This window comes from Platichthys flesus, chromosome 23 (genome assembly GCF_949316205.1).
Source record: "Platichthys flesus chromosome 23, fPlaFle2.1, whole genome shotgun sequence".
Lineage (NCBI taxonomy): Eukaryota > Metazoa > Chordata > Actinopteri > Pleuronectiformes > Pleuronectidae > Platichthys > Platichthys flesus.
The window spans coordinates 9,608,025-9,634,237 of NC_084967.1; the positions used below are offsets into that span (position 1 = coordinate 9,608,025).

At 44.1% G+C, this 26,213-nt stretch overlaps 1 protein-coding gene across 4 annotated transcripts; it reads left to right on the plus strand.

Annotated features, from left to right (window-relative positions):
• atxn7l1 (ataxin 7-like 1) lies at window positions 1-26,213 on the plus strand. 4 transcript variants are annotated; one of them, XM_062382456.1, is made up of 13 exons: window positions 3-305; window positions 802-870; window positions 6,513-6,617; window positions 12,289-12,400; window positions 12,969-13,173; window positions 13,299-13,702; window positions 15,569-15,651; window positions 17,217-17,416; window positions 18,348-18,561; window positions 19,393-19,514; window positions 20,594-21,109; window positions 21,649-21,898; window positions 22,473-26,213. In XM_062382456.1, exons 3-13 carry the CDS (start codon window positions 6,615-6,617, stop codon window positions 22,488-22,490), a joined length of 2,127 nt encoding a protein of 708 aa, XP_062238440.1. In that variant the 5' UTR covers window positions 3-305; window positions 802-870; window positions 6,513-6,614; the 3' UTR covers window positions 22,491-26,213. The 4 variants fall into 4 exon arrangements, with proteins under 4 accessions (XP_062238444.1, XP_062238440.1, XP_062238441.1 ...); XM_062382459.1 differs by having other exon boundaries at window positions 4-305; window positions 12,285-12,400; XM_062382460.1 differs by lacking the exon at window positions 12,289-12,400 and having other exon boundaries at window positions 1-305.

The following is a 26,213-nucleotide window of genomic DNA, read 5'->3' on the forward strand; positions in this document are numbered from 1 at the left end:
CCCTCTGAGGCTCAACAACCCCTCAACTCTCCGAGCGTGGCCGAACCGAACCGAGGTTCACCGAGAACGACGTCAGCGTGTCTCGTTCTTTCGTTTTTCGCGTGCGGGAGAGAGAGAGAGAGAGAGTGAGTGAGAGAGAGAGGGAGGGAGAGAGAGAGAGAGAGAGAGAGGACGGCTCCGAGCGAAGCAACAAGAAGGAAGAAGAGCAATGGCGACACTGGATCGCCCGACACCGAGTCCGGACAGCTTCCTGTGCGAGCCCTGGTCCTCGTTCGTCGGCGCGGCTGCTTCACGTGTCGTTGTCAGTAAGTTCGCCGCCGCCGCCGTTGTTGCTGTTGTTATTGTTGTTATTGTTGTGGTGGCGGACAAAGTGTCGGGGAAGTGCGTGGACCGACAACTGTCTGTGATTGAGTTGAGTGGCGCTGCTCCTCCTCCGCCTACAGACGCACGAACAGGCAGCGTCAAAGTAACTGTCACAAATATCACCGACTGGACCCGGTTAACGGGCTGCAGCCGCCGCAGCACAGACTCGGCTGACACCACCGACACCGTCCGCGGTCACGTTCGCCTCCACCGTGCCCTGCTGCAAGTTAGTTAGCCCTGACAGCTCCACTGGATCCAGCCACACACACACAGGCAGAGGCTAGCAGAGCTAATGCTAAGCGTGTAGCCAGCCCCCCGCCCCCCCCTTCAGACCCAGCGTGGCTCCACGCGTGGCCCCCAAAGTTGTTGTTGTTGTGGCCAATGCTCGGTGTTTGTAAAGCGGATGATTTTCTTTTTGCCCCCCCCCATCGCACGCAGACTCGAGCCCCGACGACAGAGACGAAGAGTTCCCCCGCCTCAGAGAAGCTGCTCCGCTCCGCCAACCAGGTGAGGAAGTTACATGGGACACAACTGGTGGGTCCAGGGTGACTGGGGGGTGGTGCTGCTGGTCCTGCTGGTGCTGCTGGTTCACGTGCAGGATATTTGTATTGGTTCTGAGCAGCTCCCTTGTAACAGCGTGCATCTTGTAATTTAAACTAAGAAAACCGTAAAAATTAACAATGATTTCCCATTTTGAAAGGGAAACGTATTTTAGTTCAGAAGTGGGCCACGAGGCTCATAATTGCTATCAAGATAACAAATGGTCACATCAGTCGACATCGATAATAATCAGGGGAAATGTTTATTATTGTTGTTAAGAGATAAGATATACTTTAGTGTCCCCGGGGAGAAATTTGCCTCATAAAGTTGCACATAAAACAAAATATGTCTCTCCCACATTGGCCTGTAATACTTGCATTCACATACATATCTGCTGACAATGACAACATATCTGGACTGTGACATATTGCAAAGCCTTTTAATTTGACTGAACACCAAAGAGGTGAAATGTTTCATCCCTTATGGTCAGCATTGTTACATCTGTTAACTTTAAATACTGATTTTAAGTTTGGAGACATGTTGAGTTTAAAGGTTGATTTTTTTTCTCCCCATACAGTAGATAGCGTGTGTACATGTGAGGTATTACTATTGAATAAGATACTTTTTACCACAATGATTGATATTGTTTTATTGCCCAGCCCTATTTCAGATTCAACCAACAAACCACAAACAAATTTCAGCTAGCTACCAAAAGCAAACATAGTATTTAGTAATAGTGTCACGTAGTTTCTGAATTTTTTTTACTTTCACTTTCAATTCACATCTGACAGATCATTTACGGTCAAAGCTGTTTCCTGTCTTCCAGCATTTGGCACGCATGCCCTGGGAAAGGTGGCAAATATCTGTCATGGACATCAGTTTCCTAAACTTGACAGATCCATGAGTTACTTGAATTACTTGCACTGGGAAACGGGGGGAAATGTGAAAAAAAAAAAGCCCTTTCTCACAAGGGTTTAGAAAGTGGGGGAAAAAATGACTGGATGTGCCCCTTTGTCCAGATCTCTGCAAAATTGGATTGGTTGTTTCTTGGCCCTTCCACCAAGTTGGAAATCAGTTCAGTAGTTTTATGCGTACTCTTGGTGAAAAATGAACTAACCCAGCAACACGGATTTAATAAGAAAGGCTTTAATGCAACAGCTGCGAGGTACGAATAAAAACCACGACTTCCACGGCTGTAGTGTTGTTTCAGCAGCATCTTGATTTATCTTCAGTTGTGTGTTTGTTTAAAAACAACAGGCTCTCAGTCAAACAGTCAGGCATTTAGACTGCTGTGTTTGTGAAGCCGAGCGCTGTGTCAGAGTTATTATATTTATATAAGTGGCTCATTATCAGGAGAGTAGGGAACTAGACGTGTTTGTGTTGGTGGATATGTTGATACATGAGCGTTAGCTTGGTATCCAGCTTGTCACACGTCTTATTCATTTTGTGTTGTAGCTGCACTCTGGGTTGTTTTTCTAATATATCGTTAGTAATGCATGGAAGTGTGTGTGTGTGGGGGGGGGGCTGCTCCAGCACAGTAAGTGGGTGCTCACATCCTCAACCAAAGCCGCCTCCCCTCGGGGAAAGAGCCCCGAGGAGTTCCTCCACAACACAGCGCGTATAAATACCCACAGGAGCACGCGCTGCACGCTAACACGCTTGAGTCATCCCCGAAAAGTTAGAGCAGGCGTGCTCCAGCCCTCGTAGGCGCACACACACACAGACACACACGTACACACACATGCATGGAGAGTTGGGGAAACTCTTCTCACTCTCACTGGTCAAATTCCAGCCCTCACCCCCCCCCCAAACCCACACACATACACAGACACACACCCACTTGCATGCCTCGTCTTCCTCTCTCACAGCAGAACTGGAGCAGCATTTCCAGAATTGCTGAACTGCCGGTAACGTGACACTCAGGCCTGATGGGAGTGATATGCACACAAACACCCTCACACCCTCACACACACACACACACACACAGCCTGATAAACCCACAGGTAAACACTTCTTAAAGGATTTAAACGTTACATTATCTGAATTTAGCAAAAACTAGTGGGATTCAGTACCACGTGTTTTACACTCTGGACGCCTCAGTGCGGGTTGTGTGGTGCAGGTCACGATCGGTATCTGTGTCTCTCGTCTGTCTCTCTCTCACATGCGTACACACTCAGCAGAGATGATGACAACCGACAGCAACTTAGCCCGACGTGAGTGGCAGCGGCTGTCATCATATCACTCGAAATAGGCAGTGCTGCTATTTGCCTGTTAAGTCCTCAGGGCGATAACTGAAAGGCTCCTGATATGATCGGCATTATGGTGTTGATTCAGGGATAATCTGGATGTGTATATATATATTTAAAGCAGGTAAAGTACACGACAGCGTGGACACATATGCTGGGACTGGGAGGAGGGATGCACTGATCTGCCTGATGCATCACGAGGGACCAGGCCACCCAGTGCAGGCGACGGTACAGTGCTGTTGGCAGCTCCTGTTGCTGTTCACTCCCGTGAGGATTGGACACATCTCTTGCAGCAGGCTGCTGAAAATTAGTCATTTAGTTAATTGGGTGCCACTGTCTGCATGAAAATGGCTGGAGCTAAAATTAGCCACATTACCATGTCAACCATCGAATTCAGAAAATCTGCAAATTAATTGGTCCAGCCTTAAAAAAACTAAAACCTAAGTATTGTCCGAATCGGGAATATTGAATGCAGCTCATCTTGATTCTTTCAGCACTTGCAATCCGTCTGGATTTAACAAGTGTTTCATTCTCTAGGTGGGTTTTGTGGTAGTAAAATGTTGACTTTCATTTTTTGTGCTTGTGCTCCAATGCAAAGTCGTTTGTATGCGGAACAAAACAATTAACCTTCGCTTCGGCGCACAACAAGGAACTGTCTTGGTTTGGTCTTAAGCAGCATTTGTTTGTGTGTGAGTGAGGAACCTTCATGTCTGCATCTTCACAACCATAAACGATGAATTGGCTTTGTTGACGTGCATGTGTGTGGCTCAGCAATGGGTTTAACTCACAGCAAACTACATGATTGGTCAAATTGCATTCAAGTTCATTTATTTGTCGAACATGTTAGATTATAATTCTAGTTTCAATGTCAGTGATCTGTCTATTTATAAATGACTTTTATGAGTCTGACTTTTATATTCAGTCAAAACCACTTCATGTAAATCAGGGGATTGTGACCATGAAATCATTTTTACAAGGAAAAACCTTTGATAACATTAAACTGTGTATAGCATTGAGTATTTCAACTTTTTGGGTATTTATTTTTGAGGAGAAGGTGTAAATTATAATTATTCCTAACATATCAAAGCACTTTAGTTACCTTTCTCTTTGCTACATGTCGTCTTTAAACCTTTTGAGCTGGCTTATTTAAAAAAACAAACATTTTGTGGGTCTACCCAAGGTCCAGCTCTCTCAAAGTGATCTTAATACAAGATCCAAGAAGCGTTTTGAATTCTCAAAGTTTCCGTCAGATGTGTATCTGGGGCTTCTTTGTAATAAACAACAGACTGGTTTGTTTCTGGGAGAGTTTGTTGCCTGGGTTCTGCGAGAGAAGCTGCCAGATATCGCTGATAAGCTTGTTTACTCTTGCTGGCGTGTTTCTTTATAGAATAACTTCAGTTGAAGCTGCAGCTGAGGCCTATACCCTCCTGTAGCTGTTTAGTACAATGATTATTAAAGAGTGACACCTATCGCCTATAAATCTCCTAAACTGAATGGTAAGAGTTGGATTTGTTACTTTGAACTGTGGTGGGTCGTCGCTGCTTCCGGACCTTTTTTGTTAAGTGTCTCTCCAAACACTCATTCACCGATGGGAAGTTGAGTTACTTGTAATGTAATCAGTGTCCAATGATATATTGTTTAAGTGGCTCCAAACGTGCTCATTCACCAGTGAGCGATTGTTTTTGTAGTTCATTTTCTGGCTTGTCAGTCATTTGGCAGATGCTGGTGGTTGGCTTGTACACTTCAGGCTGCAGAAATAGGCTACACACTTTGTTCTCACTTGACTTGGCAGACGCAGAGGAAATTATATCCTTTTTTCAGTTCTCCCACTAAAGTCGTTTGCTGTTGCTGTAAACTTTTAGAGGGAATCATTTGCCAGCAAAAATTTCCCATCGCATTTTGTGTCAATGATTTATTATAAGGAACATGTGCCTGTATCCTCTTGCAGCGATGACAGGAAAGACGCAAGCTGCGGTGATGCCGCTCAGCTTTTTGAAATGAAACTAACTGAGGGTGTGTTTCCAATGTCTCATTACAGACTTACTAATCCTTACTGCCTAAAAACCCGTCAGCAGCTTAACGTAGCCACACCTGTTCATTTGTGTCTGTATTATTATCACAGCCCTGATCAAACCACTTTTCAGGCAAGCCACAAAGACAAACACTGCAGGAAAAGAAAAAAAAGCTGTTTCTTCTCAGCAAACATGAGAATCCGAGAGTTTGAACTGTGGCTTTCAAGAAATGTTGGCCCCAGAATGTGAGAAAGAAATACTCTCCTTCCATATTGACATGGTGAACCTGGCCAAGCATCTCAGGGTTAACTACTTCTGTGCTGCAGCTCAGGAACTGACCTTTTTTTTCTTTTGCAGTTTTAATCAGATTTAGTCGTATCGTGCCTATTTTACACAAAAATTCTGGAGTATATGCTTTTTTTTTACGGTTAGAGAACCAGCCAAAAGAAGGGCATTCGCTCCATTCCCATTGGCTGTCGAGGAAATTGTCTTTCTGAATTTTCTTCCCGTGGGCAAGTCATGGTCGATATCACAAACACGCTGGAAACCAGTGAGCTTCAGTCAGTCATAACTCCTAAGTCAAGAATTATACCCACCAGTGATTTTTGACAGGCTCAATAGGTTTGTGGCCTTGAAGACTTCATGTATGAGGATGAGACCGGGTCTGACATTTTACACAAACACACACACACACACACACACGCACACACACGCTTTCAAACATCACGTTCGACAGCACACACATGCTGCCTACACACCCACACACACACTCTCTCTCATGGACAGGCATGAGCACTGGTCTCCTCTGCTTTCCAGCGATGCAAGGTCACGACGACACGCACTGTTACCCTGTGAGAGACCAACAGATCCTCCTCACGAGCCTTCACACACATCTCCCCCCCATCTCCCCCCCATCTCCCCCCCCCCCCCGTTTCTATGGATTCTGTTGTAAAAATGTGAGGTGTGAACCGGTTTGGACTTGGTAATAATTAAACTGTCATTTCTTTATTTTTGTCAAACCTTTATGACATTTTTAGGAGCAAACAATCAATAAATTAGTAAAAATTGCTAAATAATGAAAATAATACTTATTTGCAGCCTCAAGCTGTAAAATCTTGATAGTAAAGTGAATAATCCATGATGGCTCTCCTGAAGTACTCAGTAAGTTTTTAATATATTTATTAGACACGTATGAATCTATAAGCTCCTGAGTAGTTTGTGCTGCTAAAAGGGAAACATCCCAGTTTTGCCGAAATGATAATGTATTCATCTCTGACAATGTTCGACCTGTGTTTGTGTCTTTTGTCTGTTTGGTCTAAATCCTGGTCTCCTCTCTCTGTGTTCGTTTCAGAAATGCTCGTCGACAGCCAGTTTCCAGCACTGGAGGATTTTACTCTTGTTGTGTGCCACGTCTGCAATAAGGTGGTCACTCCTCAGGGCATACTCACACACTATGGTAAGACACACACAGTTCCCCCTCAGGCACTCACACACACACACACACAAACACACCTTGTGGTGTCTTCAACTGTAGCACAGAGGCACAGTGCAAACAAGGTGGCTCTCTTTGATCAATACAATTTTTTTTTAATCTATCCCTGAAAGGCACCTGAACTCCTCAGCCTCCACATGAACATGCACAGCACGGTTACGCCCCCAAATACCCCGCAGGCTGACAACAGCTGAAAAACACTAAATAATTTACAAGATAATCGACTGGATGTAGCCTTGTTCTCAGGCCCCTTTTATCCGGTAAATAAGTGTGTGCTTTGAATACAGGCCGAGTTTTCTTTTTAAGCAGGTCGTGGACTCTTGAAAGTGCTTCAGACAAACTGACGGTCGGCTTTAAAAAATTCAAATATACACTTGCATGTTAAAGCCCTGGCTGCGAAGGCACTAGATCTTACTCAGGGTTGAAAATTACCTTAAAATAAAGATTTAGTATGCAAGGATTAATTTACACTTGCTAATTAATGAACATGATTTGCATGTGAGTTACGTGAGGTAGATTTGCAGCGGTGGTGAAGACATCAACTCCCATGATCCCTTGCTGCTTCGCTAGGTCATCAAAGTGGGGCTTTTGTTACCTTTTATAGAGAAACCCCAAGTGGCCCATGTTACTATTTTACATTTCATTTCTGGGAAAGAAAGTTGTTGAAATGTCTCGAACACGAACATGATATACTGTTACACTCCTTACACATGTTTGCTCGCCATTTCATAAATTGTCATGTGTTGCCATGTAGACTCAAAAACGTAATGATCTAATTTGAGATGTCGAAATTCAGATTCAGACGATCAAATTTGGAAGGCAAATGTTTGGAAACAAGGCAGTATTCAGTAGAGGAGCCAAACCCGGGCTGTGATTGGTCCTTCAAACAGTCCATCCACCTCTTTGGTTTTTTTTTTGACTGTGGCTCCACTGAGCGCGCTCGCATCTGCCCACTAGCCGCTGCTTCCTTCTGTTGGCGACACGTGCACCAGCCGGAGCCGTCTGTTGGGAGGGGGGGGGGGGGGGGGGACACACGTGGTCGTGCTTAATGAACACAGCACACAAACACCAACCCTTACACACCACAGACACACACACACACACACACACACACACGCATGCTGCTTCTGCCAGAGAGCAGAGAGGCCAGAGGAGTGGTATGCACACACATTCTCATTTTCTGTTTCTCAGCAGAAAGAGGTCAGTGGCATTGTCTCTCAAACTTACACACGCACACACACACACACACGCTCAAACTCCTGGCAGCCCCTGTTGTTTTGTCCCTGCTCTTGCCCCCCCACCCTGAAACTCTCCCTTTTGTTGGCAGCATTTTGCGCTGGCTGACACAAAGACAGTCAGGTAACAACAGGTCTATAACAGACACGTGCAAATTAACATTAAGGAGTGGGGAAGATCCCCTGAATTTTTTATTTTGATTTAAAACATCAGGCCGCTTTAATTTGTAGTGGACCAGCGAAGTCACCTGCTGACTGGTCAAAAGGTTGTGGATTTGAGTCATATTTTTTCATGTGAACGATCGCAGTGACCCAGAAGACACTATCCCATTAATGACTTAAAAAATGCTCCTCCGGGGAAGTGCCTCCTGTTAAGTTATTCTTACTCTGCTGTTTGCATTTCCTCCCATTGTCGCATAATGTCACTGTTGTATCCTCACAAGCACGGTGCTATTGTTCCCTACTGGGGAGCCTCCTTGAAATGTGGCGACCCTGAGTAGTGTTCTTATTCATTGCCCTGGCCTTGTATTGCCATTTGTGTGCATATCCATCATGGAAGGCGGTTGGGAGGGGGCTGGTTTCATGCTTGACCTGTGAATGAAATCACCACTGGGGCTTTACATACACAGAAATACGTGAACATGCTCACACAGACACACACACAGAGGGGGGTTGGATCCCTCATGGGGAAGTGGTTCACTAGTTATGCTCGGCCAGTTTGCTGCATGTGAAGATTAGAGAAAGGACATAACCTAAAGCAAGCCTTATTATTATGATTTAATATCTTTGATATCGTAAAGAAAATGTGATTTAATCTATTTCATACTTCAGAGACTTGCTCCATTTAAGGGATTTGTTTATAGAAATCTATCCTTATGTATATTCTTAGCATAAGTGGCCCCAGTAGGATATCAAATGAATCCCTCATGGTGGCAGTGTTAGTGCCATACTTTCTGCAATGAGTTAGTAAAGACAAAATGTGGAAAGAACTTGATTTTGGCAGAACTTTAAGCCTCAGAACAGACAGAGCAGAATGTTCTAAAGACATTTTCCCAATGGGTTCACATTAGTATTTTAAAACGTCCTTTCATATCCATCCATTGCCTTCCATATATCCGTGCCCGGGTTGTGGAGGTCACCAACTAAGTAGAGTATCCCAGACATCCCTCTCCCTAACCACGCTCTCCAGCTCCTTCTGGGGGATCCCAAGGCGTCCCTGGCCAGACGGGATATATAGTCCCACCAGCGAGTTCTGGGTCCACCCCGGGCTGGACAGACACTTGTCCTTGTGTCTTAATAATGTCAGTGAACAAGTCAACAAAATATACAACATAGCTCTCATCGTTTTAAGACATTATGAATGAAGAATTGTTACATATTATATGTGTACAGTTTCTTTTGTAAGGGCTTGTATGACTGGCGGTTTAGTTCATTTGTTTGGCTGTTTCCTTCCCTGAACACATCTTGAATATGTACAAATAATGATTGGATATTTATGCGACGGGCGTCTCTGCTTGGGTAAATCGTCCCTCTGTGGCATGTTCAGATATGCGAGTGTGTTCCTCCCAGTTCTCTCATCTCAGTGTGTGCGTCCCCTCGAAGACTCTCCCTCGCAGATGGCCCGCTGTGTGTGAGCAAGTGGAGCGCATGATGAGAGGTTCATGTTGGTGCTGGTGGTGGGAGTGATTGTCTCTGTTCCCACTTTGCTCTGCGATGGTGGATTAATTGAGGTCTAAGGCAGGTCAATGAAATTCCTCAGTTTCCACCAATGTCGTTTGATTCATGTGACGGCTGTTAAACAGCAGAAGCTCTTCTTGGCTTGGGGTACTGTGGTGTTGCTCAGTCCTCTGTTGTGTTAGTGCGGCGTGGTTGTGTGTGAGCCATTAACTGAGGGTTGGGCCCATTCAAATGTCAGCTGCTTTTTTTGTACATCAGAGGTGGTTTCTTTACTCTCTTAAATTTTTGAAAAAGTTTACACACGTACTGAAGAAGAACCTTATATTGGTATTAGTTGAAAGCTTGGTTACTGAGCCTGCATTCTGTTTCTTGTGTCAGAGAGATACTCGGGTTCTCAGGATCCACTGGATTTGTGTTCCTGTGTTTGACATGCATGGTTGTTGCTTGCTTTAGAATAGTTTTATTGCATATTTCCTCTTATTGTGAGACACTTGAAATGAATGAAGTTACTGTTTATGTTGGCTCAACTTAGAAAATCCTTAACCTTTCCTTAAGAGACCCTAGTTAAGGACTGAAGTATATTACCCCCCTCTTGTTTACAGCAGTACTTACTTACTTCTAGAATACCCCTGCTTTCTATCTATACTGATATTCCCCTGCTTGCTCTTTTTTTGTTTAGACTGTGTGCCTATAGGGAAGCAGCGTGTCTGTGGCTCTTCACAGACGTTTCTACACGTTTCTCCGTCTCGTCCCCGGCTGCCCTCTCAATGTAAACAAACCCAGCTGAGCGCCGAGCGCCTCGGCTTCCTCATCAGGCGACGGCTCCGCCTGCAGGATGAGTCAGCGGCCAATTGGCATCCAGCTGGGCTCTCAGCATTGCCATAACGACAAGCAGGCAGGAGAGCTTAGTAGTGAGAGTGCCCTTGTGGCTGAGTGGCTTAGTGACCTTGCCTGGGCACCCGGCCATGTATTGTAAATCAGAGCAGTTAGCTCACCGCTAGCCCCTCGCTCACAGGAGGACATCTGATTTAGACACACAATATATCTGTCAGACAAATAAGTTCATCTTTCATTATGTCTCCCTGCACAAATATATTTGCTATTTGGAAATGGATGAATCCCCTAGCCAAAAATATAAACTGTCTTTTGGCTGATTTATTTATTTCAACATTATTCATTTGATAGCAGGTCAAGTTAGATGCACAAAGCCACAAGCACAGGGTGTGTTTCTCTTGTGATATCTCATTTCTTTATATTTATTATTTCCCTTATCCTGCAGGACTGAGTAAGAAAAAGCCGAATAGAAACTGTACACAAGTGCATTTTTACCAGCCTGTTTCTACTGCACTCCTTCATTTTACTGTACCTTTTGAGTTTGTACAGTGTGAAATTAGGCAATTTTAACTTACATTTTAACGTGTATGTCGCCTTGTTGTAGCCGCATACCTGCAAACGGGGCTCCGGACTTTGATCCTGCTACTGTGAATACAGCTGCCTCCCTCGTGCTCTGCTTCCTCTGGCCTATTTACACACCTGCCGCACATGCTCGCATATGCAAATTACGCTCCCTTGCATAGGTTTTATATATAAATATATACATACTGCCCACAGATACATGCACACTCTGCATTGCCCAGATATCACTGCACATAAAGCCTCTATCTTGAGCTTGAATATATAGCATGTAATACTTTTGCATGCAGTGGATAATCTCCTCAACACATACACGCACTTTGCACACAAATTGCACACACGCACACTCTCCCCGCGTCACCTGCAGCGCAAGTTGCTGTGCACTTACGCACCCGACAGCAAACACACACACAGTCTGTCAGTCAGTTCGTCCTGTCTGATCAGCCTTGTGTGAGCAGGCTGCTACTACTACACTCATTAACAGGGTTGTAGAGGTGCTGCATTGTGACACACACACACACACTTTCTTTATAATACCTTATGCTTCCACTGATTGTTCACTAGTGTAGCATTTTATTATCAACAAATAAGGATGTGGTTTCTGCGTTTTAGTTTGCCCTCTGTGTGTGTGTGTTTGTTTGTGTGGTTGGTTCATGGAGTTGTTTTAACTTGACCTTGGCTCAAATCACACACTATCTGTTATTTTAAGGTAGCAACTGAAAAAAAATGTTTGTGGACACTGGGGCTTTCAATATTTGCTTTTAGTCTGTGTTATCATGACTCTGTGCAGCTGTCCATTTGCAGCCAGGTGTAGTTGTGTGTGTATATGTGTGTGTATACATATATATATATATATATATATATATATACACATATACACAACTTTAAAATCGATACTGTACTAGTCTAGAGCCCAACCGATAATATATGTACAAACATCTATATAGCTGTTTGTGTTTCCTGATATGTGGCCTCATGAAAACGTTGATGGGGCTATTTCATTATTTCACTTTTTATCAGCAGACGGGAAATCCAGCGAGCCGCAGCGACTGGCCTCATCCCAACATTTGGTCTTCACCAAATTTCCTGTCAGCTAGATTGTGCAGATGATGATTGTTTACACTCTGGTAAAAGCAAGACGCCCATAAGCGCTGCAATGTTGTTTTGGAAGTGCAAACGCAACATGACACAACACCTAATTTGAATACTCCGTCATTAGCAGCCCAAACTCCTGTGTCACTGTGTGTACTGTGTCTTCTCCACCTCCTCCTCTCTTTTTTTTCTTCATCCCTCTGTTTCCACTCAGGTAGCTGGGGTGTAGTTTCCCTGTGAGACAGACAGAGAGACAGAAAGTCCTGGACCACACCCCCCTACCGTTTCCCTACCCACCCCGCTCCCGCAAAGACATGCATAGCAAAAACCGTAAGTGTGAGCTCCTCTCCCCTCCTCTCTACTTTCTGCCCCACAGCCTTGTGATTACTCCCCGCGATGTTCCCCTTTCGAGTCTCGGCCTTCTTACCCTCTTCACACTCTGATCAGATCTAGGTCAAAAGGTATTTATAACTGTTGGCTCTAATTTGAACTTCACAAGGTACCAGCGTGGCAAAGTTTATCACACAGGGACACTTCAGATGGTGTCAGGGAAGCTGCTAATAAGAGAAATACTACTTTCCCTTTTTTCTTTTGCATAACAAAAGTTCTGGAACAAGTTTGCTTTATACCGTGTTACAACACAACCATCTGGCACCTAAGCATTGAACACAAAATACCACACTGCTATACATTCAGAAGTAGTATAGCACTCGAAGAGCCCGTACGTCTACCAAGGCCCAACAGTCCTGTCATGAAACTACATTTAAATTAACTAGATCTGGATTTTTATTTGCATCTGAGTGTCTTGATCTGTTAAGTGTGTGTGTGTTGCTTTTTTGTGTGTGTGTGTGTGTGTGTGTGTGACCCCAAACAACTTAGTCTTCATTCCCTGTTTCAGAGAAGCGCCACAGCTCCCCTGTCCCCTCCAGGAGCCCCCTGGTCCCCATGAAGCCCAAAGTGCCGGCAGTGGCCCCCGCTGTGGCTCCCAGTCCCAGTCCTGGAGACTCGCTGCCCTTCAGGGTCCCCAAGGACTACCCTCACTCCCGCTTCAGCAAGGCGCCACTCGCTGTCTATCCACCTAAGGGGGCTCGGAACAAGACATGGTGGGGTTTAAAAAAAACAACTTTTATGTGGTGTGATAAAATACTTCACTCAGCCCCAGATGCGTTTTTTTAGTCATCCGACCTTTTAACATCATCTTCCCTCTTCTCTTCCTTCTTCTCTGCAGCGTCTCCCTCCCTGTCGTAACCTTGGAGAAGATGCCCTGCCTCAGCCGGGCCGACTCGGCTTCACACGTGCGCCTCACCGCCTCCTCCCTCACTCCCTCCACCTCCCAGCGCTCCAGTGAAAAGCTCACGAATGGTCGAGGAGCCTGCGGGCCGCCCACGCCACGCTCCTCCACGCCCCCATCCTCTCTGGACCGGCGGCCCAGTCCGGCTCGTTCGCCCCTGGACAAGCGGCCCTCGTCTACACCCTCTCCCTCCCATACGGATCGTAAACCCTCCCCGTCACCTTTGCTCTCTCACCGACCTGCAGCCTTAGCATCATCAGCATCATCATCAACATCGCCGCTGGATAAGAAGCAGCAGAATGGGACTAAGACCCCCTCCAAGTCGCACAAAAGACTCTCCGGTTAGTGCTGAGAATTTATGACCCGATGCACCCACAATCCTCTGCTGCTTAGGAATGAGAGCAGTATGACAACACTTAATAATTTATTCATTTTTCCTGTCTGTGTTTTAATGATCTTGACCCTACAGTTCCGTAACACAAATTTTTAAATATAACCATTAATCCACTGACATGTGTGCGAGAAGAGGTGAATGTTTCTACCTTTGCTACTTAAATTCCTTTCATAAGTTGTATACACAAAAAAATACACACACTTTCCCTATTTACCATCACACTATAATCCCTGGAGCGCCTCCAGTCTTAATGTTTGGCTGCAGAGAGGATGGCGCCGGAGTGAGTTTGTTTTTAAGCGGAAGAGATGCCTCTCTGTAATTTTAGATATTTTTCTTTCTCTTGTTCTCTTTATTCTCTTACTCTTCCCCTGACCTTTCTCCACCCTGTCCTCTGTTTACTGTGTCAGTCTAACCTCAAAACCCAAATTAAACATCAACTAGCGAGTGAGCTGCTGTTTGGAGTGGGCTCTTCTCGTGGCCTACGTTAATATTGTGACGCTATTTCCGAATTGCTCCTTGTCATTAGTGCGTCCAAAGAGCAACAAATTAATTATTTAATATTCCCATGGCGTGTGAAGCTGATTAGAGGAACAACAGACAGACGCTTGTGGAATTAGTAGGAAGATGAGTCAACCTAGTAGTCATCTCGAAGTGAGGGATTTATAAATATGCATAAGAATGAAGCTTCGTAGGTTTGTGATGAGCGCCTCGGGGTGTGGATGTCTCTCAGTCCAGCTCTTCCTCCTCTTCCCCTCCTCGTCTCGCCGCTCGGCCGCGTCTCACTGCTCTCAAAGCGTCTGATTTACACCCTCTTACTCACGAGCTCCCACTGCCGAAAAGCTGCTCCTCTTCTGGAGAGATGTTCCACCCGCCTCCTCCCAACTCTCTATTTGATCATCCTCTCTCTCTCTCTCTCCACCTCCTGCCACGACCTCCTCCTCTTTTCTCTCTCTCTCTCAAACACTCAGTCTGTTCAGATCTCTTATTTTCTTCTTTCACACACTGCCGTCTCCTCTTCCCTTTTCTGGCTGTCTCTCGCCGCTCGTCGTGGTCGTGTTTCTCACTCATCAGTATCTTCTTCTCTCTTCTTTCTCATCATCTCTCTCCCTCCCCCCCCAGAATGTGCTCACACTCTCCATCTTCACCTCTGTCTCTTTTTCTTGACTTCCATTCTAAAGCTTGTTTCTGAACTTTTCAGCAACACTATAAGTTTCTCCTACATCTAAGAGCAAGCTCATTTGATGTGTGCGCCTGCCGACCCGTGTCCATCGGAGCTGCCGTCTCTCACTGCAAACACAGAAAGATTACAGGGATTATAGCAAAGGCCAGCGCAAGATTACAGCCCTGTGACAGCAACACTGTTAAAGATAACCTGCTGACTGGGGGTTGCTGCTGTCTTACCTGTTTGTGTGCAATAACAAAGTGGCCCATTTATTACTGCTTAGACAACTGGTTCGAAGGATTTAAATTAGATTTGACATTTATCACTTGATTCAGGATGTGAAATTATTTGCAGGAACAATAAAGTTAAAATAATCAATATATTCATTATTTCGCATATATTAAAAATGAGATTAAGTTTGTTTACTCTAAAAAAAAAAGGTACTTGTCGGACATATCGGATTGGTACGAATACTCACCAATACCCTACGTGGCATTTCAGGAAGCATAAGAGCATTTCCAATGCTCCGCATGTAGCCCCTGGATCCATTTCTGGTGTGAAAAATATTCATTATGGCAGCATAAAATATATTCGTGGACATCTGTTGCATTAACTTAATATCCCCCTTTGCAATCTGTGTGTGTCTTACAGGGAGAGTGTTTGATCCTAACAAGCACTGTGGAGTCCAGGACCCGGAGACGAAGAGGTCCTGCACGCGCTCGCTCACCTGCAAGGTAACGCAAACCAACGCACACACAAGGACACGCTTGTTCACGCTCTCCGCCTCCGTGGAGACAATGATAGTCTGTGACCCTTCTTCCTGCTTCCTGCTTCCTGCCTCAGGGCCGTCTCTCCGGGAAAGCAGCTTTGTTTGTTTATGATAGTAATGATATTAAAGGGCGCGCTAGCATCTCGACTGCAGCTCAGACCCTGTCCCCCTCCCTGTCTGTCTCCTGCACGTGACACATATTCCGCCGTTAGGGCTGAACTATCACAGGGACTGCATCTCCCTTGATGAGGTAATTATAGATGTTGGACGAGGCTACAACATCTTTCTTGCTCAATTTTCCTGCCCCCTTTAATTACCTTCAGTAAGCTTCACTAAACACTTCAAAGTGGTTATTAAGTAATTAAAGATGCATCCGACGAGTGTGGGGATGTTTTTTGGGGAGAGGTTGGTGAGAATAAGTTGTGCATCTCTACTCTGTGTGATTGTGTGTTTGAATTATTATTGTTTTTTAGCGGTTGTACCGATTACAACCATGATTTCAAGCCGCTGATTTAGGAAATGACTCAAACCTTGGGTAGTTGACAGGTGTTTTAACTTTTATACTGAAGGAATGGAAGTCTGAGCAATACAGCAAGTGGAACAAATGTACCCTTATTATTCAGTTTGAGTTAAAGTAGTGATTTTGTTCACCCAATTTTTGTCTTGTAGGCAAAAGGATGGAAAATGGACCATTAACAAACTCAATTCTAATTTTTTTGGGACATTTTGACCTATATCCCAGGACCTAATTTATGGATTCAAAGGCGAATAAACTAGTCAATTTAAATGGTGTTTCATCAGCGAACTGTTTGGTGTTGGCTGATGTATACGCTCTAATGAATGCCATTCTAGTTTACCTTTTCATAATGTTAGTATTTCAGCAACTGATATGAATAAAACAATAAAGAAATCCCAAACTTTTGGACCATTAAGTCCAACCTGGCGCTTGTTGATTTGAGCAGTCTCACACCGCTGTAAAATACACATAGACATCAATATAAAAACTGAAAGGTTCAGTGGGGGAAGTATTAGTAGTTTCAGTTTTGATCAAACTTTGGATAGAGTTATTTTTAAATATGAGGATGCATCGCTTCATCCATCTGCTCTGTCACTAGCTGATTTTCATGATTCTCTCATTCTCTCACAAAGGGTGGATGTGTGAGGTAATTTCTCTCAGTGGTTTCACAGTAGCAGCTGAGTCCTTGATTAAATGTCCCTCATAAGTGTCAAGGAGCTGACGTCAGCACAGTTTCTAATTTGCAGATGTCGTCTAACTTGCAATATAAGATGTATCTTAAAGAGCCCCCGGCCCTCAAAAGCGTTTTTCTTTCCATTAACCTAACTACCTGCTGATCAACATGTGATACCAGCGGCCTCAGACACTCTGTGTTAAACCAAATGTTTGGAAAACCAAATGTTTGATGGCTGGTTACCTTCCAAAGTCGCTGGAAGGGTAGACAAGCTCACCATGCACAGGCAATATTTACTTGTGAACGCAGCATGGCACAGTTTTTTTTTTTTTCGTTTCAGACTCACTCCCTGACCCACCGCCGAGCCGTCCCCGGCCGAAGGCAAAACTTCGACATCCTCCTTGCCGAACACAAGGGGCGAGCGAAGGAGGGGGAGAAAGAAAGAGACGCAGCGCAGGAGAGCCCCAGCAAGCCTCACTGCCCAAACGGACGGCCGCTGTCCACGCTGAAGCTGCGACTGGCAAATGCACACATACCCAGGTAAGAACCACATTCAGATTCACAATTCATGATTCACCTTAAATGTAATTAATTCTGACATTAAATACAGTAATAAAGTCATAGCAGTATTATATATATCTTTAAAAACCATCTGCTTGAATTTAATTTAGGTGGTTTTATTTCCAAAACAAAATCAAATCCCTATACTACAATTTCATAGTTATTCTGAAAAGTTTTCCATTTGATTGGGTTCCTATTTTTAAAACGTAATCACTTTTCGTAAGAAAAAGCCAAAATTTTCTGGATGAAAGTTAGTTTATTTCCCAGAAGGTCCCACTGGACGACTGAGATGGAGCGAGGGTCTGTTCATGTTTTCCTCCACCAGGGGGAGCTGTAAACAAGAGTATGAGAAAGGAGAGACACCAGTAAGAGGATGTCAGATCTGCCCATGTCACAGCGTTATGAGAAACTCATTTCCTATGTTTGAAAAAGGAAGTTATTTGTTTTTTTTGTTGCTGTGACAAACGAATGACACTGATGACTGGTGTCGGAGCGGATACGCCGCCACCTCTTGTTTATCTGTAAAGAGTTTTCTGTCATTTTATCTTTCGTTCTCTCTTTCCCCTCCACTCTGCTCTTCAATCTCGCTTTTCTCTTCTTCTCCTTCTCTCACACTTTTCTTTTAATTCATCCTTCTTCCCCGATCTCTGTCCTCTTTCCCATCAATCTTTTTCCTCCTTCACTTCCCTTCTGTTTACTCTCATCCCCCTTCTCTCCTTGAATCTGTCCTTCCCTCTCTTCGTCTCACTTGTCACTCCCTCCTCCCTCCCCCTCTTCTCACGTTCAGTCTTCCTCTTTCCCTCCCCTTGCTTTGATTTTCTGGCTCGCTCATTTCCTTCCTCTTTACCCCTTGCCCAACACTTCTCTTTTTGTTATTCACCCATCTATCTTTCTAATTTATCCACTCCAGGGCTCCAGGCGGCTCCACCACCTACCCTTCCACCCCTCTGCCCCCAGCACCGGTGCCCGCCCCGGCCCCTAACCCGGAGCCGTCCCCCCTCAGCTGGGTGGCGACAGCGGGAGACGGCGGTCGCCTTTCTAGCGATGAGGGAGAGGCCGAGACTCCAGAGGACGCTGACCGACCTGCCTTTCACTATTCTAATCACCATCCACAGCCTTCAGGGGTACAAACCACAACTACTAACAGACATTTTCATTGTCCATAACCCCCAGGGCGTAAAAAATGAAGTATTTTTTTCACTGTTAAACCGCAGGGTCTTCTTTTAAATGCCGTTCAGAGAAATTATTTATTTATGTTAATGTTTTCTGCCGCAGCTGTAGCTCTTATCCGGTGTTTTATTTCAAGAAGGGTTAGGGCTCAAACACTTGGCTTCACAATCAGTTAATCTATTTGTTGCCCTTTTAAAAGGGGTGATTTCACAAGAGAAAACTTATATTTGTTGGTTGTGTCCAAATGTTTAGAAAAGCTGTCAACCATCATGTTTAAAGCTTAGTATTTTGTTATGTACTCTATAATTAATTTAATCATATATTACACATTATATTTTCACTTAACCAATGAAATCCAATGTTTTAGCTGCTCACTGTCCTATTTATGTTTTGGCAAGTTTTCAGTTAAAAGGTCCTTATCCTGATCTTATTATCCCAGCTTATAGGGAATGCCTCGTTTGACCTATTTTTCTACATTTCTGATCTTCTAAAGAAGATTTTAACCTTGTCTGTGGAAGTTAATCTTCTATATCTCTCTGTAATAATAAAAAAAATTCTAACTCATCTTTTTTTTCTCCTCTGACATTTGATACCTCTATCCACCACACTTGGATCTGCCCATCACTTCCTGTATCTCACATCCCTCCTTCTCTCCTCCTTTTTCTGCTCTCCACGCCTCACCTTACTTCCTCTCTCTCTCTCTCTCTCTCTCTCTCTCTCTCCATCATCCTCCCACTTCCTGCCACTCTTGCCCCCCCCCCCCCCCCCCCTCCCCCTCCTTGCAGGTTTGCGTATTCAGCAGCAGGCTCATGGGACGGGGCCATTACGTGTTCGACAGGCGGTGGGACAGGATGAGGCTGGCGCTCCAGAGCATGGTGGAGAAGCACCTCAACGCACAGATGTGGAGGTGAGTGTCCAGAAACCTGCACGCCGGGCGATCTGGGGTAGAGCTGTTTCATTTTAAAGAACATGTGTTAGTGCACCTCGAGATTATATACACAGCAGTAGGTGTGGGAATATCTTGCTGTTTTTTCGAGTCCACATAGCTAATCAGACGGATAAACTCACTTTGAGAGAGTGTGAGCAGGTGTAAGTATGAGAAGAAGAGACATCTTTTTATGAGGGGAAATACAACTATTGATCGCTGGATAGACGGAATGGAAGTTTTATTTTTGAATGTCATGTAAAACAAAAAGCCAGTTCAATTGAGGTTAAAAGGCAGCCGAGAGAAACATCACAAATACAAAAAGAGAACAGTTGTGTTAGCATTGATGAGAGAATAAGAGGATTGATTGTAATATTGATAAAATTGTGGAAGGAGCAACAGAGGCTAAATGGTACTGGATGCAGAAGTGCAAGAAAATCAGTTTTGGCGACATGAACTGAAACATCTCGGGAAAATTGGGTCTGGGCATTTTCTTGAGTTTGCCTTTCACATGTGAAGAACACAGCAGGAGATTGTTCTTGCCAGAAGTGTTCACAACAACCGGAAAATGTCCGTAACATTCAGCCGAGGGCGCATTGGTAGAACATGCAGGAGTCAGGAGGCAGGACGTGTAAATTCTACTGCGGGAATCACATTTTTGCTTACAGCAAATCAACACCAGCGTCGGCCCCTATCACCAACAGCTCTTGAATCTCACTGCCTTTCCAAGTTGATGTCATCATCTGCGTCTTCTTCATGTATGATCCTGAGATATTCTTTTCTTCCAGTTTCCCCCCATGTTGAAGATCTCATAATTTGGGCCGTATTCTCACTTTTCTTCCCACCTCCTTGCAAAATATCCTGAAACCCTAAAATATGTCTGCAGCCACTCACTCAGTCGTTTTCGTTCTCACATACAGCCCCCTTGGAACGCTTCAGAAAAATTAGTTGAGTGCATGCTCTAAAGCTGCTATGCTAAATTCCTAAATTTATGCAAGCAGAAAATTAGAGTCCAGTGGATGTGACACACTTCTTGATTTAAATGTTCCTGTGTGTTGCAGGAAGATGCCTCTGGCCGCTGACAGCCTCCTCTCCTCCTCATGTCCTTCCTCCGTCACGTCACAGCAGAGCTCCTCCGTCACCTCCCCCTCAGACTCCCCCTCCTGCACCGCCACCTTCCCTCAGTCCCCGGCCACGGCCGGAGTGGTCAGCATCCCAGAGGCCGCGGCACAAGACCACGCCCCCATCTCTTCACCGGGTAAAGCCAGTAACGGCACCCACAGAACCAGCCGGCCATCCAAAGACACAGACACTGACTCCGCAGCAGGATGTAGGAGGAGAAAGAACTCTACGTACTTTTCCTCCTCCCTTTCATCTCCTTCTTCACTGATTTTGACTGTGGATAATCACAAGAGGAATGGCAGCAGCCACCACCCGACATCGCAGGGCTCGTGGGGGGCTGCTCCCTCCTCGGCCAGGAGACGGGGACTCGGGCGCGGGGGGAGCGGGCTTTGGCGCAGCGGAGATGACTGGCTATCGAAATCTGACGCGCCTCAAAGCCTCAACTCGCAGAGCAGGTGGGTCACGGTCTGTTAAATTTGAGACTGTAGCAAATTGATTTGATCACGTTGGACGAGTTGAAACGTTCATCTTTCTGTGTAGGATTGAATGACAGGATTTCTGCTTAAAAAAATCCCCTTTTTCCCTTGAGAAGATACTGAGTTAAATCTGATCACCAATCCAGATTACACACACAGGAGAACACGCTGGAATACAATGGACTCAAATAAAAGCTCTGTTTAAATTGTGTCAGTTTTGATTGTAACCATGGTTAAAACCAACACAACATGGGCCCGGCACATGACACAGTGCAGTATGCGGAGGAACAAATGAGAGCGTCGGCTCATTAAAAGTACAGCAGCGTGTAAATGGCGAGGACAGTGCCAGCAGTGCAAAGGCTGCGATGACAGGTGTTTGGCTTTCACTCGGAAATATACGGCAGAGTAAAATCTGCTGCGAGGATTTGAATCTACACCTCAATATATCTTAGTGTACAGTGAAGGCCGAGGGGAAGCTTTCTGCAGGTCATCAATTGCATTTTTCTGGTTCTCCCTAGTCACAGCGTTGGCACCACCAGTGTACCCTACTCATCTGGGGAGCTCGCCTCCACGACTCATCAGCCCCTGGCCCCCCCTCCCGGACCCCTGGCTTATGCCGGAGGAGTAGAGGGGAGGAAGAGGAGGAGTCCCGGCTCGTACAGAGGGAAGGCCACCAAGCTGAGCAAGCCGGGCGGACTCGAGAGCCTCTTTGGGAAAGGAAACGACATCGGTGGGATACTGGCGTCAGGGCCAGAATCTCCAAGACAGGTAGACTGAAAGAATCCAATTCAAATCTGAATCATCAAGACGAGACTTGGACAAGAGGCACCCATGCTAACAGCTCTGTGAACATCTATCATAGAGTATATAAAGATGGACAACATCACAGCTCTCCTAAAGTGAAGCCAAATTGTCTCGATCGCCACCTAGTGGCTGGCAGCTGTATAGGTGATGAACCCCACTTCCTCCATGTTGGCGGATGGGCTATGCCTTTTTTTTTTCTCTCCATCCCTGATCGCTGCTGTGCAGACTCTGGCTCAAAATGTGCAAGATGACAGCTTTTGTATCTGGGATATTTTAGCTCCAATTCTGGATATTGGGTGGAAATGAAGACGTGTCGTCCATCTTTATATACAATCTATGAGCTGCACTGCTGTAATTCATTTGGCTTTTTTGTAATTGTTTTTCAGCTATTAGCTATTTTATTTAATCTTTATCTTTTGCCATTCCTTTTAGGTTAGTTTAAATTATGTTTTAGTAAGGTTTATTTAGTTTTGTTGGTGCTTTATAAATAATGACACTAAATGACAGTTAATATATCTCTGTCCTGCCCTGTCTACAGGCCAAGTTACATCACTGACAGGAACCTGTGTCACGGACAGAATGTTGTGCAGCTGTGGAGGCCACCACCGTTAGTGACCTTTGACCTCGCCACTCTTCCACTGACCTCACCGATCAGACTGCTTCTTCTCGGCGATGTCAACCCTGTTTACCCAATGGCCGTTCAGTTCGGGACTTTGGAATCTTTTGCCCATGGTCGGTCTGGCGGATAACTTCCACTCCCAGTTTTCACTATGGATCTTTTTTGATGGACAGTTGCCGCACATCACTGTGGTCGTGGTATTTTCAGAACAAGACATTGGAATCCAAAAAACGTTTCCTCTGAAAAGGGAATTTGCCTCAGAGCGTTTTTACAGCATTGTTAATCTTAGCACCACTGTACAATCTTTGGGAAAGCATTTTTAAAAAACGATCAGACTTCATTTTCTGGTTGTTGTGTACATGATCCCGGTTGCTGTGTTCAGTCAGCGGGCAAGGAAAGAGGTGTGTGATTGTTTTGTGGAGTAAATTGGTTGAAGGACCTGTCGACACGTCGACTTTAGGACTCTGACTTCAGCTACGCCACCTGCCTCCCCCCCTTTCACCCTTTCCTCGTCTTTTCCTCCTTTTCCTTATCAACTTTCTCTCCGTCTTTCTTCATCTTTCAACCTCTTACCGTTGTTCCCCCTCGTTCCCCATCCATCCCGGCATGCCCAAGTTCAAAGTGCACTTATCTGCCCTCGCTTCCCTCTTCGCTGACTTCAGAGCAGTCCCCAGCAGTGCCACATCAGGATCTGATCGCACAATGGAGGAAAGAAAAACAGCCCTGTTTGCGTTACCAACCGAGCATTGTAATTTCAACATAGGATTGTTGCTTTAATTTGTTGCTTTCTTTTTTTATTCTCAGTTCTACTTTAAACGTTGCAAGAAACACAAACTCTTGTCTGTGTGTCAGGACTTGCACCAAAAAAAGGAATTATTACCACGGTGTTGGATATTTGTTTTTGTTGTTTTTTTGTATGATAATTTATGTACCTACATGTCTGTTTTCTAACTGACCATTGAGGGTTGAGCTACAGAGATATTTTTAAGCAAAAGCGATTTGAAGAAATGTTGAAAGTATTATGATCGTTCTTACTGTTGAAAATGTGTACATATCTGTTATTTTTGTATTTATTAATAATTGTCCCCTTTAACTAAATATGAGCTAAAAGAGGGAGTATTTCCCCTCTTGTTCTGTGTTTAATGATATTTAAATTGGTCTGGTTTCTGAAAACCTTCAAAGAATTAACAAGTTCTGAAATAGATCCTAATTGATATCGCACACGGCCGGATGTGAGCTTAAACTGTGGCTTCAATTCATCTCATTTCCTTGTAGCTTTGTTGGTCAGTCAAATAGATTGTATTGTATATAAAGATGGACGTCACGTCTCCTCCTCCTCCCTTTGTCCAGAAATGAAGCCAAAATATCCTGGACACGGACGCTGCCATCTTGTGCCTTTGGAGCCAGAGTCTGTGCAGTATCAACGTTCTGCCGATGCACAAACTCGTCAGTCTTAGCTGTCAATCATTGTGCTTCACACTGTTTTCATAGCATCCTCACCGAAATATTTAACCCCTTATACATTAGTATGAAAAAAACTAAAATCATAGAAACCATCTATGACACCGATTATTTGACGTGTTCTTTGAATTTCTAGTTTGGCCCACAGCCCTATCTACTTGCATGAGGAAGGATTTATGACATATGCTCAAGCAAGCCACCAGGGGGCGATTCATGTCGTCCATCTTTTTATATAGTCATTGGAACAAACTTCAAACTATTTAATTCAGGCAAATTCTACTAACTACGGTCATGTTGTTTGACAAGAACAATATGGCTTCAATCTCCACTCGTGTAGATCTCATCCACACCTCATCTGCCGTGTCCCAACTCCATACTAACTGTATACAGTACACATCGCTTCATAAACATTATAATGTACTGTGATTGCTATCAGATTGCAAGAAATCCAAATATTAAGTGTTATAGACTAACAAGAAAAAATATTTTTTCCAAAGATTAAATACTGAGTTTTTCAAAAATGTATTAACATTATTGCTGCTGTGGAACCCTCCTCCATCCGAAGTGCTTTAAATTTTCTGTTTTGAACCCCTACTCTAATCTATGTATATGGTGTATACGTATACACCATATACTTAAAACCTATGTAGAATTAGTATGTAGGTTGGGACAAAGTGTTTGTCAGCAGATTGCATCGTGGAGACAGTTGTAGCAAGACCAAAGTATTTTAGTCCCATTATTACAGGTGGTCGTATATGGTTGATTATTTATTTCACAGGTTAAGAATCACACTCAGTTATTTTGTGTTTGCCCGCACATTTAGTGGAACGGACCATAATGGAAGTAAGAATTTATACAGACAACCCGAGGCACAAAGTCGTGCTTTTTCCCGATGTCCAGATCAGGATATTTACGCCTCTTTAGCTCTTTAAAGCTGACTAAAGAATGTTAAGACAATTTATTTATATGCAACCATCTATGAATGTGAAATGTGGTGGCACCAGATGTCAAATAGTCCGACAGTCCCATTTCCCAAAGTTAGCGACTGAATGCATTTTCAATTTCATTCAATCATCTTTGGATCCTCAAGCCCTGTGATAAAGATTAGATGGTCCAAAATGTTAATTGACACGTCTTCTATGCTACACAACCACTTCTTCTTATTTCTAATGGATACATCCCAGAACACAAGGTGCACCTGATGTACGCAAATTCTAAAAATTTGCAAAACCAGGGAGTTTTTAGTAGTTTTAACATTAAGGGCCCTACATTCCTCCTTTTTTCATCTTTCTTCCAAATTTCAAAACAAAACTTCAATATTGTCCTTTAAAGGAGAGGCAGCTCCTAGCTCGGCGATTACTGCTCTGTGGTCTTTGATTTAATGTAGATACACATGGTTTATCTGGGTACTCACGGCTTATAATAACATGTAGTGTTTTCACTTTTCTCTCTGTTTCGAGGCCTGTTACCACCTGCCGTGCTCACTGGTGTTTATGTCGACAAACTTACAAAAAAAGACCAACAGATACACTAGTGTATAACGGGTTCATGTTGCTTTACCAGGAAATCGTGTTTGATTTTTTTCCCAGCTAAGTATCTTCCTATCAGGAGTATCTACAGATCAAAGATGACGATGAAAATCTCTGTGCTAAGATGATTTTGGGAAATGCCGCCGTGTCTTAGCGATGATGGTTACGGAAACGAGAAGTTACACTTTGTTGCAGCTAAAATTCAAAATGAAGCTCGAGCAGTTATATTTTTCCTTTGCTGTTGAATTCTGTGGAGGTGTTAACAGGTCCTTTATAACCCCCCCCCCCCCCCCCCCCCCCTTATTTTTCTTTTTTTTTGCACTTTGTTATAAAGCCCAGGTCTTTAAACAACCTCTATTTATATAAATAATTAAGATATATATTAAAAGAATCTATATATATTTTTTAAAGTGTTTCTGGCAACTGAAGTGAAAGAAGATGAACAGTTTATTCTTGGTGAGTTGGCCCCGAAACGAAAAATATTATTTTTATTGTATCTGATTCAAATTGTGGTGAATGTTAAAATGCTTTTGTATCATTTCGGGGGAGGGGGTATTAATTTCCAGTGCAGATGGATCAGAAAATAAAAATCCCATCAAGACAGTTTAACAATTGCTGTAAAAAAAAAATGGTCTTATATCCGAGCTTTTATTAAATGATTTGAAGTGGA

What these genes read in the sequence shown, in the direction of transcription:
- atxn7l1 (XM_062382460.1), top strand. Translation starts at nt 209, where the DNA reads ATGGCGACACTGGATCGCCCGACACCGAGTCCGGACAGCTTCCTGTGC. An exon ending in TGCTTCACGTGTCGTTGTCA is followed by an intron (nt 306 to 801) that starts GTAAGTTCGCCG and finishes CATCGCACGCAG; the next exon opens with ACTCGAGCCCCGACGACAGA. An exon ending in CGCGCTCGCTCACCTGCAAG is followed by an intron (nt 15,652 to 17,216) that starts GTAACGCAAACC and finishes TTTTCGTTTCAG; the next exon opens with ACTCACTCCCTGACCCACCG.